Source organism: Ictidomys tridecemlineatus, chromosome 7 (genome assembly GCF_052094955.1).
Source record: "Ictidomys tridecemlineatus isolate mIctTri1 chromosome 7, mIctTri1.hap1, whole genome shotgun sequence".
NCBI lineage: Eukaryota > Metazoa > Chordata > Mammalia > Rodentia > Sciuridae > Ictidomys > Ictidomys tridecemlineatus.
In genome coordinates this window covers 187,610,914-187,627,938 of record NC_135483.1, presented here as the reverse complement: position 1 = coordinate 187,627,938, position 17,025 = coordinate 187,610,914, and the positions used below count along the sequence as shown (strand labels likewise).

The window sequence follows — 17,025 nt, the reverse complement described above, 5'->3', positions numbered from 1 at the left end:
ATTGAAGATACAAATTTTAGACAATGCCTGGAACATAAAGGCTGTTTGACCTGCCAGTCATTTTTTCCCCATAGTGACAACTCCATGCTCTCACTAATACTCCTGCCACCACCATCATCTCCATAAAACAGCAGCATTCACAGAACTTACTGTTTCCAAAGACATGCTCAAACACCTCATTCTATCCTTGGGGATAGTTCTGACAAATACTGACCCATGGTTTACATGGGAAAATTGAGAACTGAGGTTCAGAAAGCCCACTTTGCTAAACCAGCCATCCTGTGGACACCCATTGTGCTTTCCTGTCTTGCATCTCCTGTTCATTTTGGTTGAATTTTAGTAGTCATGCTCTCTAGAAATGTCAACTCCCCAACTAACAACCTCTCATTCTTCAAGGAGGGAACAATATTCACATCTTTTAACATATAATCTTTAAACATTCAATCTTTGAGTGTGATGGTCTTTTTATATGCTGATGGGCACTAGGCTATAGTCTGCAGTTATTCAGATACTCATCATGGTGCTGCCATGAAGGTATTCAGTGGATATGACTGATGTCCACGATCAGTTAACTTCAAGGGAGATTATTTTAGATAATCTAAGTGGACCTGATCCAATCAGTTAGCAGGCTTAAGAGCTGAGACTTATCTGAAGAGGACATTCTACCCTGCACTGCAGCTTCAGCCCTGCCTGAGAATTTTGGGCTACCCTTCCAGACGGTCTGCCCTTTGGATTTGCCTGGTCAGCACTCTCCATTGCATAAGCCAGTTCCTTGTAATGATTCTTAACATACATCTCATACTGGTTCTGTTTCTTCATCAAACCTTGACTGATATACCAAGTAATGCCCTTTCTGTGTTCTTTCAGTTTATATAATTCTTACACCATTTCTAGTTCATTGCTAGTCCTGTGACTTCTTTGTAGGTAGGTTCATGTCTTTGTAAACCACACAGTACTTAGTCTTACAAGTGAATAAATATTTGCTGGAAGAATTAAATTATATCATGCAAGAGTATTACCTCTTGTGAGATACTCATGGGAAGCTAGGGCTAGCAAAGGTTAGTCAGAATATGAGGTAATTTCACTGACGAGATATTACTATCACCCAACAACCAGTTGTTGTTTCTCTCTTCCCTGTACAGAAGAGTACTGTGCATACAGGGCATTTAACATTCGTGGGCCCCAGGCACTGAAGGATGAGTTTATTGCCTTTACCTTTGGCTCCTGACACTGTGGCAACCCAAATGCTCTAGCACATATATGCTTCGAAATGTCCGCTGGAGGGCACACTGTACTGAGTGCTAGTCAAGAACTGCCTTCTTACCATCATAACACATTTAACAAGCTACAACATAAAAATTCCTTCAATAAAGACTTCTAAAGTGAGTTGCAGAATTACAAGATTAAAAAAGTAGAAATCTAATAAGTTATCATGGATGCCAAAAGGTCATTAAATGCATAAGGTTACAGGTAGATTAAGAATTTTCCATTTTAAACATTTTACCTAGGCTAATTTAAAGAAATAAATTTATTAGCTGAACAAATACTTGAGAACCTCCTAAAAGCTGGGCACAGTTTGTTACACATCATGAGTTAATAGCTGGAAAGATTTTTGGAAAATACATTTGGGATATCCTGACTTATGCTATTTGTTATGTAGCATTTATGGAATATATTCTTTGGAATTTGGGAACACCTTAGAAAGAGGGGACCCATCTCCTATGTCAGTTCTCAGTGTGATTCCCAGACCAGCATCACAACATTATGTGGGAATCTGTTAGAAAACCAAATGTTCAGATCCCCTCTAGACTCAATAAAACAGAAACTCATAGGGGTTCTCAAGCTTTACACACCAGAATCACCTGCAGAACCTTGAAAAGACAGAATCCTGGGTCTCACCCCCAGAGTTTCTGGGTAGTAGGTCTGGGCTGGGCTCCAAAATTTTGCATTTCTAACAAGTTTCCAGGCCACATTTGAAGAATCAATGCTCTAGATCTGCACTGTACAATGGCCACTAGGCATGTATAACTTGTTAATTTAAATTAATTAAAACTACATAAAACTAAAAATGTTGTTCCTCAGTTGTACTAAATGCATTTGGTGTGCTCAGCACTTTCGGCTAGTGGCTACTATGTTGGACAATGGAAATAAAGAACATGTCTATCACTTCAGAGAATTCTCCTGGGCAGAGCTACTTGAGATAAATCCTAGGAAAGTACCCTCCATATTCAAGCAGGTGCTATAAGCAGAGGAAATAGCAACACCAAAGAGTACAAGGGCCGATGTTCCGAAACACAGGCACTGCTTGCTCTTCACCAGCTTCTCATCTGGATGACTCTGTGTAGCTTCAGGATGAGTCACAACAGGAATTTACCTATTTAGCTCTAGTTAACTATTCTCCTACACAAGGCTAGGAAAGCCAGCAGTAGTAATGCAGCCTGTGTTGGCCATCATGTTTTTGCCTTTTATTTATTTTTTATTAGGGGCAAAGGTGAGAGAGATTTAAAACTCAGACTGTGGCTCATGTCTATGAGGATAAATCCACTGATCATTCTTAGTCCTCATCTTACCAGGACTGGGGAGACTACATGGCATTTGGTGCATCTGAACACTCCCTCATGGAAGAAGATCCTTGTCTTGTCTACCAGAACTGTGCACTCTCTTCTCAGTTTGCTCACCCTGCTTCACTGGTCCCTTCTTTTCACTCACACCTCCTTTTCTCTCCAACCTCCTAACACTGGAGGACACAGCACTCAGTCCTTGATCTCCTTCTCTTCTATACTCATTCCTCTTGCCGATTTCATCCACTGTCTCGAACTTCAATACTGTTTGAACCACGATGATGTCTTCCTACACTGTGTCTCTTTTCTGACCTCACTCAGGCACCTACTCACCATTTCTTGGTGGGGCTCTAATAACCCTCTCAATGGACACAACTTTAAGACCAAACTCAAACTTTTTCCTGCAAACCTGCTCTATCTCTTAGTGCACATCATTGGTAGCTCCAACTTTCCAATGGCCTTGGTCAAAATAAGCCACCCTTTACTTATCTTTTCCTCACAATCACACCATTCTGTCAAAAAATCCTTTTGCTCCCCCTTCCCAGTGTATCCAGAAGCTGACCTCTACAGCTCCACTGCTACCACTGAGTGGGAGAAACAGTCCTCTCCTGCCCGCTCATGGTTATAGACTCTTCACTGGTCTTCCTGCTTCCGCCTTTGCTGACTGAATTTATTTCCTAGAGTTGGGTTACTTAAGATGACAGAAATTTTCTCAAATTTTTGAAAGCCAGACGTCCAAAATCAAGGTGTTGGCAAGGTTAAATCCTGGTGGCTCAGAGAGAATCCGGCTTCCTAGCTTTTGGTGGCTGCTGGCAATCTGGCATTCCTTGACCTGTGAGAGCCCCCCAGTTTTTGCCTCAGTCTTCAGATGGCCTATTTCTATGTGTTGTCTTCTCCTTTCCTATCTCTTATCAGGACACTGTCACTGGCCTTACGGTGTACTCTAATCCAGGATGACTTCACCTGGAGATTCTTGATTACATCTACAAGGATCCTTATATTCCAAAGTCATAAGCTGAGGTTCTGGGTGGGCATATCTTCTGGGGGAATACCATTCAACCTGCTGTGCTGTTCCATAGATTATTTCAATACAGTAGTCACAGTGACCTTTTAAAAGTTGCCAGATTATGTTATTCCTCTACTTAAAATTCTCTAATGTCATTCACCTCACTCAGAGAAAAACCAAGATCCTTAGACCAGACTAAAAGACTATGTGATCTGGGTTTGCACCTCAGTGTCCTTGTCTCCTTCCATCCAGTCATAGGTCACAGTGGCTCTGACTAGTTGAGGTGGAAGGACTGGAGACATATTTTGAGCTAGCATGAAAAGGGCTTGGCTATTGATGACATCCAGGAGGCAAGAGTGAGAAGAAATGGGTTGGGGGAACTAGAAAAGAATTACATGTTCAGTTTTGCACAGGCTGCATCTGAAACGCACTGGAGTAGGTTTATATATAATTTTAGAAGCTGGGCTAAGAGATCTGGGCTAAGAAGATAAAGGTGGAAGTTGCAGGTATATTAATAATAATCAAAGCCTTAGAAAAGAGGACCTACAATTTGGTCATTAGAGTAGCCAATATTCACAGAAGGTGGTGAGTCTACAAAAGAAAACAAAGACAAAGGTGGGAGCAACATCAGGAAAGTGTAGCACTGGGAAGAAGGGAGGAAAGGCAAGGAGGGAGAAGTGTACCACTGTAGGGAAATTCGAGGAAGTAAAGTGACGCTAAGCCCTGCTGACACTGAGGTCACAGGAGAACTACTTCATTAGAGTAGTGGAGATAAGATTTAAAGATGAAATGGAAAGGAAACTGAAAAGCAGTTGTGGGTTTCTGGCTCCAGGGCATTTCCTTCCTTTCTCTGAAGACAGAAGAAAAAAGGAAAAAAAATCAATAATAAAAAACATTTCTCTGAGGAAATGGGCCAGGTAAAGGATTAGCTCTTTGAAAAGAAGAAGGAGACCTCCCTGTGCAGGAGGAAAGAGATGAGCACAGGGTGGGTAAAGTGAAAGTGATTTAGGGTTTCCATGATGGGTGGTTGAAGCCATCTTCATGGTGGGCCTTTGATACTTACAGGGGACTCCATTTTCTTAATCCATCAAGTGCCAAATTTTTAGTTCTGGGAATATAAAAAAATTATTTCAAAGTTACCATTAGAGGTTTATTTCTTGTTTAATCTGAGTTTTTATAAGTGTTCTACATGTGAGATCATGGGACAAAATGGGTTAAGGAAGTCCAGAACCGCTGAGTTGTGGACATATATTTAAAATAAGCTCAGTCCGCTCTGATGGATGGGTCATGTCCCCTAGTTAGGCTCAGCTGCCAGATGGCAGGTCTAAGAAGCCAAGTGTCCAGGCTCACCCATGCCTGACTTTTTTTTTTTTCAGATAGGAAAGAGATATTTACCCAAGAGTACCTGAAATAAGGCATCAGAAATCTAAGCAGGGTAGGAAGAAAAGCAATACAAGAGAAGGAACCAAATTGGGAAGGAGGCCAAAGAATGCTTACAGTTGATTATTCAGAACTTTGAGCTCACCTATAAGTAGTTGAAACTCAAATATTAAATCCATGAATGCTAAGAGCCTGGTGTATCTCATATGAGAAGTAAGGGGTTTTAGATATGGCTACTCTACTACCAAGTAGAGCTCTACTTCTACCAAAGAGATCAGTGGGCCTTTGATATTGAAAATGTAGGAAAGAGTATTCCAACTGAAGGGATATCATTCCAAATCTAGATACGTCATAACTTAATTATGTCTAAATGATGCCTAAATGATAATAAATGTCTCTAAGAAAAGGTGTTTCACTAATTTTCTTACAGCAAATTTTATATTAGTGTCCTCTATGGGTTTTATCCAAATTCTTTTTTTACCTTAAGTTATATTCCAGCACAATGATTCTCAACCAGAGGTGATTCTGCTCCCCAAAAGTCAACTGCCCAACTCTGGAGATATTTCTGTCACAACTGGAAGAGTATGTGATGGTATACAGTGATGAAAGGCCAGGGATGCTTCACAGTCTCCTATAATATACAGAAAGCCTCACTCCATCCCAACAAGGAATCCAGCCCCAGAGTCAACAGTGCCAAGGCTGAGAACCTGCTCTGGAACAGAAGCACTTGAAAAATAGGCCTTTCATATCAGAGAGAAGAGGGCTCAACTTTGGATCATAGTAAGCAATTATCTTCAAATTTTCAATAGTCTAAATAAAACTATTTTAGGCGTTCAGAGAGGGTATCAAAATAAGTACGCAAAAAGTAAGAGCTTTAGATATGTAAGAGAGCCTATGGTATGTACTCGATTTCTTCCTCTTCTTCTTCCTCCCTTGCCTAGCTTTTCCCATCCTTTTGTTTATTGTCCAGAAAGATGATCATCTCTGATTTTCACCAGTTCCTGCAGACTGGAAAATTAAACTCCAACTGCAAATTTAACTTTGATAAAATTTCTTTACCCGAAGTAAATGTGAAAATCTAAAGAATTTAGTAAGATGGGCTTTGCACATATACAGAAATGATCAGAGTATATAGATTAAAGATCAGACTGCAATTAAATTCTGAGCAGAGTAATGTAATTAGCAAATTTATGAATGGGTCTTCTTTTCACAGTTCTTCTGTCAGGGCTAATTACTTGTATTAATTAGAACTGTCAACACATGAATATGCTTGTTGAAACTACTTCCTATGGTAAAATATGAGACTTGTAAATATCAAGACACTTGGAAAAATGCAAAGACTCATTTATTAGCAACTCTAAATGATGTAGAAGCACTGACTGCACAATGAGCTTTGGGAATTGACTGTAAATAGATTCTTAGTTAATGAATTTGCTATTTATTCTCCCTTGCTTAGGCATCAGTTTCAATTTAGTTTTGGAATGAAAATACCCAATACATCCCACATTAGACAGAGTGAAACAAGGATAAGGAAATAATTTTACAAGTTATTGGAAAACTGGAAGACTACAAGTTGAGCAGGAAGGAGTTCCTATCTCTTCTCTGATGAGTCCAAAATAGGCTGAAAAAGAAATTCTAAGAACTGTTGAAGTGATAGTCTTTGAATCAGAGTTTGAATGCCAATTTTAAACTCTATGTGACTTTGGTAAATGGTCAAGTTACTTAACCTCTTCTGAACAATGGAGACAGCAAAAGAACTTGTGAAGTACTGTTGTGAAACTTACATGAGTTAATATGTGAAAAGTGCACAGACCAGTGCCCGGCTCAAGATATGTGCAGCTACTACTATTTTCATAATCATCATCATTGGAGATGAAGGTGGAAACATGGAGAACTGAACACTCCCAGAACTAGCTCACAGAAGCAATACACAGAGTGATAAAGAGCACTGGAATCAGACCTGCAATCACACCCCAGCTCCATCACTCATTTGGTTTCTTCTGAGCCTCAACTGTACCCTATTCCCTGTATGAGTTCTTGTGATAAGTAAATGAAAAAAAAAAAAAAAAGCTATGCCTGGTACTAACAGAAGCTTTCTAAATGTCAGTGCTTAAGTTCATTACCATTATTATCTCCCCAAATGATTAAAACAGAAGCAAAAATAAAATTTTCAATTAATGACCAAAGTAAGTAGGGAGAGAAAACAGATGGAAGAAGAGAAAGATAAAGGAAGAGACAAGAAGAGGGCATATACCAAGGGCCTCCTTGTGCCAGCTGCCCTTTGTCTCCCATCTCAGGTGGACATCTGGGCTACCCCAAGAGGAGGGTGTAACTCCCCACCCACAACAACCTTTTAAACCTGAGCTGAGATTCCACCTGAGGCCTGATGGGATGCAAAGCCTGTACCATGCTGAACTTGTGAAAGCTGTATGCAAAAGGCTTCATCACAGATTGAAGGGACACAGGTTACAAACCCTTCTGCCTACATTTTCCCCTCTCTATATATTTAAAACTATAGTAACCAAATCCATAATAGGCAGAGCTTATTCTGGCTAGCTAAAATGTATCTGATGACTCTCATAACATACCTAGCATAAAACAGTTTTAAATTAAGGCCAGTTCAGTAAGTCATTTCAATTTTAATCCCTTTCAGTAACAATAATTATTTTTGTTTTATTTTACTCGTCCTTTCAGAGACTCACATGCCTGACAGCAAGAGAAGGCTCTCATAGAGGCTGCAGGTAACACAGAATGACCACGATACCTTCAAAGTATCCTCCAATTCAGATCTTATATTTCTGGACATAGCAAGATGTCAATATTAGAGCTGACTTCAACTAAAAATCCACTTTTATATAATTAACTTATAGAATTAGATAATTAATAAAATATAAGTTGATGATCCCTAATTCTGCCTTGAAAATCAAGAAATATTTTAAAATTCTGGCCAAAAATTTATAGAATCAAAATAATCCAACATATAAAAAAATTTGAGCCAGGCACAGGAGAGCAAGCCTGTAATCCTAGCTACTCTGGAGGCTAAGGCAGGAAGATTACAAGACCAGCTTTGGGGAAATTTAGTAAGATCCCATCTCAAAATAAAAAATTAATGGGGGATGTAGTTCAGTGGTCAAATGACCCTGGGTTCAATCCTAGTACAGAGGGAGCAGAGGAAAATCGAGTAGGAAGATGTTCTGGATCCTTTCACAAGAATGCCTGTTAACTACTAGGATACTATATAACAGAAAGTCCACAGCATTCCTATATTGATAGGAGAAAGCATTCCAATTAGGTTATGCAATCACTTAAAGAAATTCCTTTATATAGACAGTAGGTTAGAAATAATGCCAAAGGGACAGACTTATAAACACAAGAAAAGGTAGTTAATGCCTTTATTCATTAATGAAATTAAAATGAAAATCACACACAATGTAAAATGTTACAACTACTTTGAGTACGGTTTGACAATTCATTAAAAAGTAAACATGCACTTTTCACATGACCCAGCCATTCCACTCCTAGGGATTTACTCAGCAGAAATAAAAGTATATATTTATGCAAATATTTGTGGATGAATGTTTGTAGCTGCTTTCTTGTAAAAGCCAAATCACTGCTAACAATTCAAAAATTCAATGACAGATGAACAGATAAATAAATTGTAGAATATCCATACAAGGACATACTATTTCCAATAAAAGGGAATTAACTATTAATATACACAGTGAAATGGAAAAAGCCCAACTATTTTATGCTTGGTGAAATAAATCAGATGATCAAAGTATAGTTGTCCCTCAGTATCCAGAGGGACTGTTTCTGGGATGCCCTAGAGACACCAAACTTTGAGATGCTCAAGACACTTAAATTAAATGGTGTATTTGTATATAATCTATGCATACACTCCCCCATATTTTAAACCATTTCTAGATTACTTACAATACCTAATACAATGTTAAATGTCATGCAAAGAGTTGTTACATTCTATTGTTTAGGGAATAATTACAAGTCTGTAAAAGTACAGTACAATTTTTGTTTCAAGTATTTTTAATTTTTGGTTGAATCCACAGATGCAAAACCAATGGATATGGATGGCTGACTATATACAGTATGTTTTCGTTTATAAAAAGAAACTTACAAAATTCTAATTAAATCACAGTGACAGAATATCAGTGGTTGGCTGAAGAATAAGTATGAGTGAGGGAGAGTCTAGATGAATGACCATGGGACAGAAACAGGGGTGATGGGTTCTTTAATTGTCTCCATGGTGGTGAGGTGTACACATATATCAATGCTGAACAAATTGCACATTTAAAATATATGTAGTTTATCATATGACATTTATGTCTCAATGAAACTATAAAAACTAATACTTTCAAATTCCTAAAGAACAGATTCATTTAACATCAAAATTAGCATCTATACAGCTCTCTTCACTTTCTTTTCATGATATTCTCTTTTTGTCTGTACTGAGGATGTAACCCAGGGCCTCATGTATGCTAGGCAAGTGCTCTATCACTGACCTATATTCCCAGCCATTTTTCCATTTTGTTTTAAAATTAAGTTGCTCAGGCTGGTCTCAAACTTGAGATTCTCCCGCATCAGCCTTCTGAATATCTTTGATTATAGGTATGTGCCACCATGCCTGGTTACATGGTACATCATGTCATTTGATCTTCATAAAATTAAAGTCTTATTATTCTGAGAATAAGTTTGTGCCACCATCCAGATTTCACAGTTGAGAAAATGAAGCCCAATAGGCTCCACAATTTCCCATTGTGTACACAGGATTTATTGGGGAAGTGTTTGGCTCCCAAAGATTTACTGAGCCTGCCCTATGCTAAGGACATCTGTTACCAATAGGACAATAAGTCTTCTGGCATATACCCTAAGTTCTTTCAGATCTATTATCTTAACCCAAAATATGATTTTATAAAACCTTGACTTGCTTAAGAGATCTCAAAAGAGAGCAGAAGGCAGGAAGAAAATAAGCCACATATTATGTCTAGCTCTTGCTGAATTAGGAGAAAAAGAACTCAGAAAAAAGAGAGAGTATGGTAGAAGACCAGGGAACTGGGTACCACTTCTGGAGTCTGTGGGAAAGGAGACATGGCCCTTTCCAAGGAGTCTGGCATCTAGAATACCAAAGTCTCGGCTTTAAACACACACATAGACAGTCAACAGAAAAATCCATCCTAAACTTTAAGCTGTTAAATTTGGGATACAACACATTTTTTTAATCTTTGGTTTTTCTCCTCCATTCTATTAGGATAATGATATACTTACTTTTAAAAAAATAATAGCTTGGGCTAGGGTTGTGGCTCAGAGGTAGAGCGCTTGTCTACCATACGTGAGGCATTGGGTTTGATCCTCAGCACCACATAAAAATAAAATGAAGATATAAATAATAATAATAATAATAATAATAATAATAATAATAACTTCATTGAAATTAAATTCCTAAACACACAACTTGCCAATTGAGAGTGCACAACTTAATATTTTTTAGTATTTTCCTGGAATTGCATAATTGTTATGGTTTTGAAAGGAGGTGTCTCCCAAAAGTTCCTATTAACATAGGAATGTTAAAGTATGAGATGATTAGATTCCAAGAGCTGTAGCCTAATCAGAGGATCAATCCATTTGATGGACTAATAAGTTAGAGGGATTAACTGGATGGTAACTGAAAGCAAGTAGGGAGGCTAGAGGAGGTAGGACTTCCTTCATCATTTAATTCTACATTTTATTCATCCATCATCGGATGATAGGCAGTGGGTTTTTTTTAACTTTTTCTTTGGCTACTATAAATAAGGTTACCATGAACTTTCATGTACAAGTTTTTGTGTGGATATACGTTTTCATTTCTCTTAGAAATTACTGGTTTATATATTAAGGTTAAACTCTACATTTGACCTGAGTAACTGCCAGACTATCATCCAAAGCAGCTATACCATTTTGCAATTCCATTAGCGTGAAAAAAGGTTTTAATTTATCCACATCCTTGCTGGTATTTAAGACTGCCTTTGGGGGAAAAAAGATTATTGTAGTCTTGTATTGGGATTTATATATAAAGTGTTCTCCCTTAAATTTATGTACTGGAAACATGATATTCAATGCAGCAATATTCAGGGGCAAAATGATTAGGTTAGGAGAGCTGTAGCCTGATCAGTGGATTATTCCATTTGATGGATTAATATTTTGAATGGATCACTGGGTGGTAACTGGGGCAGGTGGGGTATGGCTGGAGGAGGTAGGTACTGATAGTGTGTCCCTGGTGACTGTATTTGGTCCCTGGTCCTCTCTGTTTCCCGGCCGCTAAGAGCTGAGCAGCTTTCCTCTGTCATGCCCCTCTGCCATGATGTTCTGACTCACCTCAAGCCCAGAGCAGTGGAGTTAAGATTACCATGGACTGAATCTCTGAAATCACAAGCCAAAATAAAGGTGTTCTCATTAGATATTTTGGTCACAGCAACAAAAATCTTATAAACACACCATCCTAGTGGATGTGAAGAGGTATCTCGTTGTGTTTTTTAATTGCATTTCCTCAAAAATAATGATACAGCAATTTCTTATGTGCTTATGGGCCATATGTATGTCATTTTGGAGAAATGTCTATTTAGATCATCTGCCCAGTTTTTAAGTGGGCTGTCTTATTACTGAATTATAAAAGTTCTTTACATTTTCCATATAAAAGTTCTTTATCAAATATATTGTTTGAAAATATTTTCCCTATTTTGTGATTGTCTGTTCAATTTTTTATGGTGTTCCCTGCAGCAGAAAAGTTTTACATTTTGATAAAGTCTAATTTATATGTTATTCATTTGATGCTTTGTTTTGGTATCTAATCCAGTCCATGAAGATTTACATGTATACTGTCTTCTAGGAGTTTGGCAATGTTAGTTCCCACGTTTAGGTTAGTGAGCTGGTTCTATACCTGACCCTGAGCATTACTGAGTACTAATGGTGCTAAACCATGCGCACTGCTTGCTATGCCTTAAGATCCAGTCCCTTGATATTTGTGCTTTAAACAGGACCAGAAATTGGTGTGAATTTCATTCTGTAGGCAGCATGAATACAATGAGCACAGAATAGACTTCCGCTGAACTCTTACAGATGGAAATTCCACAGTCTCAAGATACCTCACTGAGATCATCAATCAAGAGATATTCATCTTTCTTGACAATGACATAGGAAGTAAATAAAAGCGCAGCACTAGATGTGGGGAACACTCATAAACAAAGAGGGAAGAAGAACACACTCTGGGTTGGTTTGGCTTTGGAATACCACATTGTTGAAGAGTGGGTCTAACTGCCAGAGGCCAAGCAGCAAGGGGACACCTCTGTCTCTGCATCATGCTTAGTACTCCTGCAAGTCACTGCCTTAGTGTTAGGTCTCTTCCCTCATCTCCTGTTGCAGCTTCTGTCGTTTGTCTGCCTAAATTTCTGAGCATGGAGGAGTCAGATCTCCCTGCCTACTGTTTTGTGGAAAAGGAAAACTAATAATTAGAATCATTTCTCTACTCTAAACCCTAAAAGAAAGAGAAGGTTATAGAAGATGTAGCCCAAACTTAGACTAACACTGAAAACTGAAACAAACACACACACACACACACACACACACACACACACACACACCAAAAAAGCTGTTTAAGAAATTTGTGATCTATACCCTGAAATCATCAGCCAGATTCTTTGGGAACTTGTGCTGGTATGCAATTGAACAACAGCAGAGGAGGCAGAGAGGGAAGATGGGAGGGGAGGGGAGGGGGGATAGTAGGGGATAGGAAAGGTAGCAGAATACAACAGTCACTAATATGCCATTATGTAAAAATGTGAGTATGTAACAGATGTGATTCTGCAATCTGTATTTGGGGTAGAAATGGGAGTTCAAAACCCAACTGAGTCAAATGTATGAAAGATGATTTATCAAGAGCTCTCTAATGTTTTGAACAATCAATAAAAAAAAAAAAAGACCAGGCAAAAAACCTGGTTGGCTACATTTTGTCTAGGCTAAAGCTCAGAGTTTCTGTAAGGCTACATTTAAAGATGATGGAATAATTAGCCTGATGGAGGATATTTCAAGATAGCACAGCATTCAGTTAGTGGCACTGATATTGCTGGCACTTTTTCTGGCCACAATAGGAACAGAACACAGAACTAAAAAACTTTTTTAAAAAAGTGCACATAAAGCTGGGATTAAGAAAAAGTGTGCTTGCACATATAGAGCACTATTTTTAATATCTCTGTTCACGCCAGCTTATGCCATTATACATGTACTCTTTTTTTTGCATTACAATTCTTAATACACATGTATACCACAAATAAGGATTGTAATGAAAAAAAATAAATTTTAAAAAAAGAAAGAAAGGTGTGCTTGCTGAAGAGATTACAGCCCCTAAGGCAATGCTAAGAACTTTGCAATGAGACAATAGGAAAGATGGCTCTGGGCAACTCAGGAATTTGCAAGACCATACTCATGTCAGGCTTATGGATAGAAAAAGGAAAATTCCTTTGAGAAGAGATCATGGGAGCATCCTACTCACACAAGTGGTCCTAAAAAGTTATTTCACTATCCTGAGCCACAGAGCACTCAAAGGTCCCTACAGCTGTGTTCCAGGGGGCCAGGTATTATGTGAGCTGTAAGCAGGCCCTTGGCATCACCCACATGGTGCTGGTTCTGCAGAAATATGGGATGCTTAAGTTAAGGGGTCATGAAGCCTTTCACTGAGATTGCTCAGGAAAGCCTGGGAGGCCAGGCAAATGCAGCAGAGTTGGAGTCCATGGAGTGTCCTTGAGAGGGTAATGCTTGAAGCTGTAAAGGTAAAGTTAAAGCAGGAATGAGTACCCCAGGAATTAAGAGATGTCAGTGATATGGAATGTCTGCCGAGAAAAGATGCTAGCTGTGGAGACAGCCAGGCTATAAGAAAGCCCATGTGCACTGCAACTGCCATGGGCAAAGGTGCAGGGCTGCCCAAATCCTTTATACAGAACATCTTGCCACTGAGTCCTAGATGCTATCCACAGAGTTAGGAGCCCCATTTGTTCAGCTGGGTTTTGGTCTTGCTTTGGCCCCATCTCTTTCATTCATTGCCCTTATTCCTCTCTTTTGGAATGAAACTTTATTCTGTGCCACTGTATATTAGATATATGCAACTTGTTTTTAATTTTTTACAGGGATTCCCAGCCAAAAGTTTGCTTGAATCTCGGGAGACTTTTATGTGGACTGGACTTTTCAGCAATACTAAAACTGTTAAGACTATAGGACTCCTGGAGATGGACTGTGTGTGTGTGTGTGTGTGTGTGTGTGTGTGTGTGTATGTATGCATGTATGTGTGGTGCTGGGGACTGAACCAAGGACCTTGTATTTGCAAGGCAAGAACTCTACCAGCTGATCTATATCCTCAGCCCCAACTTTTTGCATTTTGCAATGAGATGGACATGAGCTTTTAGGGGCAGAATGTTATGGTTTAGATATGAGAGGTGTCTTCCCAGAGCTCTTGGATTAACACAGGAATGTTCATGGGTGAAATGATTGGATTGTAAGGGCTGTAACTATAGTTCATCCTAGTTTTGAATGAACTAGGTGGCTAGAGGAGGTGCTTCACTGGGGAACTGCCCTGGAAGGATGGTTCTTGTGCAGCCCATTCCTCTCTCTCTCTCTCTGCTTCCTAATGGTGCCACAAACTAAGCAGCCTTCCTCCACTAGGCCTTACCCACCTCATTCTGAGGCCAGAGCATGGAACTGGCTATCTATGGACTGAGACTCCTGAAACCATGAACCCAAATAAATTTTCCTCTGCTATGTTTTTGTTGTTCAGTAAATTGGTCACTGTGATGCAAAATCTGACTAAAACAACCAGGCATGTATACAAGAAGAGGAAAAACCACATGTGGACACAGAAAAAGGTAGCAGCTATCTGCAACCTAAGGAAAGCAACCTTGGGAGAAATCAAACCCGTTGGCACCCTGACCTTGGACTTCTAGCCTCTGGAGAAGTAAGAAAATAAATTTCTATTGTTTAATTAACACAGTCTGTAATGTTTGCATGGCAGCCCTAGGAAACTAGTATAAAGTTTTTCATGTTAATTTAAAATAGCAAACTAATAATTATTTATATTAATTATAAATTATTGAAAATGACACCATTATCATGCTCTACAATACATGAATGGCAAAATGTATGATTAAAATGTAACAATTAAATATTCAGACTCTGAGACTAGACTGCCCGGGTTCCAATCTCAGTTCTACTCCATATCAAATATGAGTCATCAGAACTCTGAGTATCTGCACACACAGGTACACATATAGACACAGGCCACTTACAATGGCACCTACTATGCTATGGCTCAGTACATTCCCTCTACCTTTCCCCCCACCAAGTAAAGTGATTTTAAAACCCAGATTTGATATTGTTGCTTTCCTACTTAAAACTCTCAATGGTTTAGACTATTCTCAGGATTAAGAGCAAAAACCTTAAACTCAGAAACTGGGCCCTTTATAACCTGCACACCACCTCTCTCTCTCTCCATCCTGATAACCTGCCATCTTGGTCCCCACACTGCAAAATACACTGTAGTCACAATCTACTTCATTCCACCAACAGATCATCTTCCTATGTCTGAACTTTTATTTATTTTCTCTGCTTTACTCACTGCTCTATTCAAATCCTTCACTAACTTCTCATTATATTCAGGGTAAAAACCAAACCCATAGATGGGCCATGGTTTGGAATATATTTATTCAAAATTAGGATCAATACCTAGATTACTCCAACCTTACACTTCATACATTTATTCACACACAATAAAAGCATGTTAACTCTATATATTTTGTCTGTTGACCTTTGAGACAAATAAGGTGATAGACGTTGAAATGTCACTATGACTCAGTAAAAAAAAATCCATGTTTTGGGCGGGGTAGAGGAGTAGAACCCGGGATTGAACCCAGGAGCACTTTTAACAACCAAGCAACACCCTCAGCTCTTTATTTTTATTATTTATTTTGAGACAGAGTCTTGCTAAGTTGCTCAGGGCATCACTAAATTGCCAAGGCTAGCTTTGAACTTGCGATCCTCCTGCCTCAGCCTCCTGAGCCAGTGGGATTATAAGCGTGCGCCAACACACCCAGCCAAAATTCAGAATTCTGAGTTTAGAATAAATGATATCCCATCGTACACCTCTCTTCTGTTTACTATAGGTGCAATTTCTATTTTATTTTTCTAAAGTTAAGTAGTTGTCTATTCATATAACCACAAAAGAGCAGGAGAAAGATTTTTTTAAAAAATATGTACAAGTCTTGACAGTTTTAAGGACAGTGCTTATTTGGTCTCATTATTTTGCCAGTTAATTGACAGGGGAAAATGTCCTAATTGCTCATTAACTCTGATGATGTTCCCCTTGTCTGGTGTCAAGGTCTGAGAGATACAGAGTGCATAGCAACTATATAACTGCTGTCCCTATAGGGGGACAAAGCATTAGGTTCATACAGCTAAAAAGCAGATGTTTTGGTTTTGGTTTTTAAAAATCCTACCTATGAGAGAGTAGAATTTGGTGGTGAGTTGCTTTTTCCTGAGGCTAACAAAATGAACCACAGAGCTGATTAAATACTATTTTCTGGAGCTACATAGGCTTTTTATAGCCATTGCTTATGAAAATCATTCTTGGTTAGATTGTAGTCTGTGAAACTGACAACTGATTTAAAAGGCATGCAGAGAACAGCTTTCGTTAGTGCTGCTTCACTTCCACCCTCCCCTGTCCCTACTACATGCAGGATGGTAATGAGCAAAAGCATAACAGAAATAAACTGCCAATATAGGCATTGTTTAGTGGCCACTGGGATCCCAGCGCCGCACCCACCCCCCAACACACAAAGAAATATAGCATTCCTCTAAACGTCTATGCCCACATAACAAGAAGCTCGGTCCATGTGAACTGTCTACATACTACACATCCAATGTTTATGTTATCTAAAACATGAAATAGCAAATAATTAGGCCTATCAAGGGGTAGGAAATGTGTCATAATCTGACAAAGGTCATAATCTCAAAGTTAAACTCAATCGGGCCTCACTGGGCCTGCATTAT

The 17,025-nt window shown here is 38.9% G+C and overlaps 1 protein-coding gene across 14 annotated transcripts in view; it reads right to left on the bottom strand.

Annotated features, from left to right (window-relative positions):
* Rhbdd1 (rhomboid domain containing 1) overlaps window positions 1–17,025 on the bottom strand; it is a 122,413-nt gene that overhangs the window by 23,192 nt on the left and 82,196 nt on the right. For 2 of the 14 annotated variants that reach the window (XM_078018121.1, XM_078018122.1), the window contains exons 8-9: window positions 11,314–11,358; window positions 4,631–4,675 (exon numbers count right to left, since the gene is read on the bottom strand). The exons of 9 other annotated variants lie outside the window; for them this stretch is intronic. In XM_078018121.1, the coding sequence (XP_077874247.1) occupies window positions 11,315–11,358 (44 nt within the window). In that variant the 3' untranslated portion in view covers window positions 4,631–4,675; window position 11,314. The remainder of the gene's footprint in view (window positions 1–4,630; window positions 4,676–11,313; window positions 11,359–17,025) is intronic. 3 more of the 14 variants (XM_078018125.1, XM_078018126.1, XM_078018120.1) reach the window with 2 other exon arrangements.